The 862-nt window shown below is 36.7% G+C and overlaps 1 protein-coding gene across 1 annotated transcript in view; it reads right to left on the bottom strand.

Moving 5' to 3' along the window:
- The window catches only part of LOC107093066 (glycerophosphodiester phosphodiesterase domain-containing protein 5-like), a 47,916-nt gene extending 47,054 nt beyond the window's left edge, over window positions 1-862 (bottom strand). The window contains exons 1-2 of the mRNA XM_015387886.1: window positions 852-862; window positions 667-760 (exon numbers count right to left, since the gene is read on the bottom strand). Of these exons, the coding sequence (XP_015243372.1) occupies window positions 667-760; window positions 852-862 (105 nt within the window). The remainder of the gene's footprint in view (window positions 1-666; window positions 761-851) is intronic.

Below are 862 nucleotides of genomic sequence, written 5' to 3'. Positions count from 1 at the left end.
AAGTTTCAAAAATTGAATTATTAATTTGGTATATCGATAAAAAGAGAAAACTTTGAATCAATCTGACTGGATGATCTGGTGAACTGGAAAGTGACCTGAGATGACATGATGTGAATTGGAGCTATAGAAATAAACTGAACTGAATTATCTTTAAGCAATACAAATTAACAGTGCAATTAATCTATGAGTTTTTGTTGGATAAATGCATAAAATAGATGCATAAAATTCCTTCATCTTTTAGTTTCTTTACAAATTGCTTTTCCAAATATCCTTATTCCCGATCTGTTTGCATTATTCTCTCTGTTTTTATTGTATTGTTTGTTTCCCAGAAAATGTTCCGTTTCTGGAAAATAAGGATGAAGGTTTGATCAGGAAATTTGAGCAAACCTGAATATTTAGATTAAATGACCGAGATGGTTTTATTTACCAACAAGACCAACAGTCTGCCTGTTAAATCCTCACATAATTAAGAAACATTGAATAAATAAAACCTCCTTTATTCTTATTCATCTATTTTTGCGTCACAGCGAGCCTCCATCGTGTCTCCATATACTAAACAAAACCTCTGAGATCCGCCGAGAGGCAAATATCGCTCCTAAACAATAAGGACGGCAGCATCTTTATTTATTATTTTCTAATTATTTATCCCCTTTGTTCCCCTCCTACCTCCAGGCTCCCGGTGAGCGGCAGAGATAAACCCGCAGAGCAGCGCTGCTTCTCCGGCTGCCGCTCCGAGCGGATCCACCGATCAGGAGTCAAGCTGGAGGCATTTAGATAGAAACCGGAAAAAACAGACTAAAGACTGTAAAACAGGAAGGATTGATTCTCCTTTACGACAGTCAAACATTTACATAATGAGCAT

Source organism: Cyprinodon variegatus, unplaced genomic scaffold (assembly GCF_000732505.1).
Source record: "Cyprinodon variegatus isolate N-32 unplaced genomic scaffold, C_variegatus-1.0 Scaffold406, whole genome shotgun sequence".
In the NCBI taxonomy this organism is placed as follows: Eukaryota; Metazoa; Chordata; class Actinopteri; order Cyprinodontiformes; family Cyprinodontidae; genus Cyprinodon; species Cyprinodon variegatus.
This window is presented reverse-complemented; position numbering and strand designations above follow the sequence as displayed.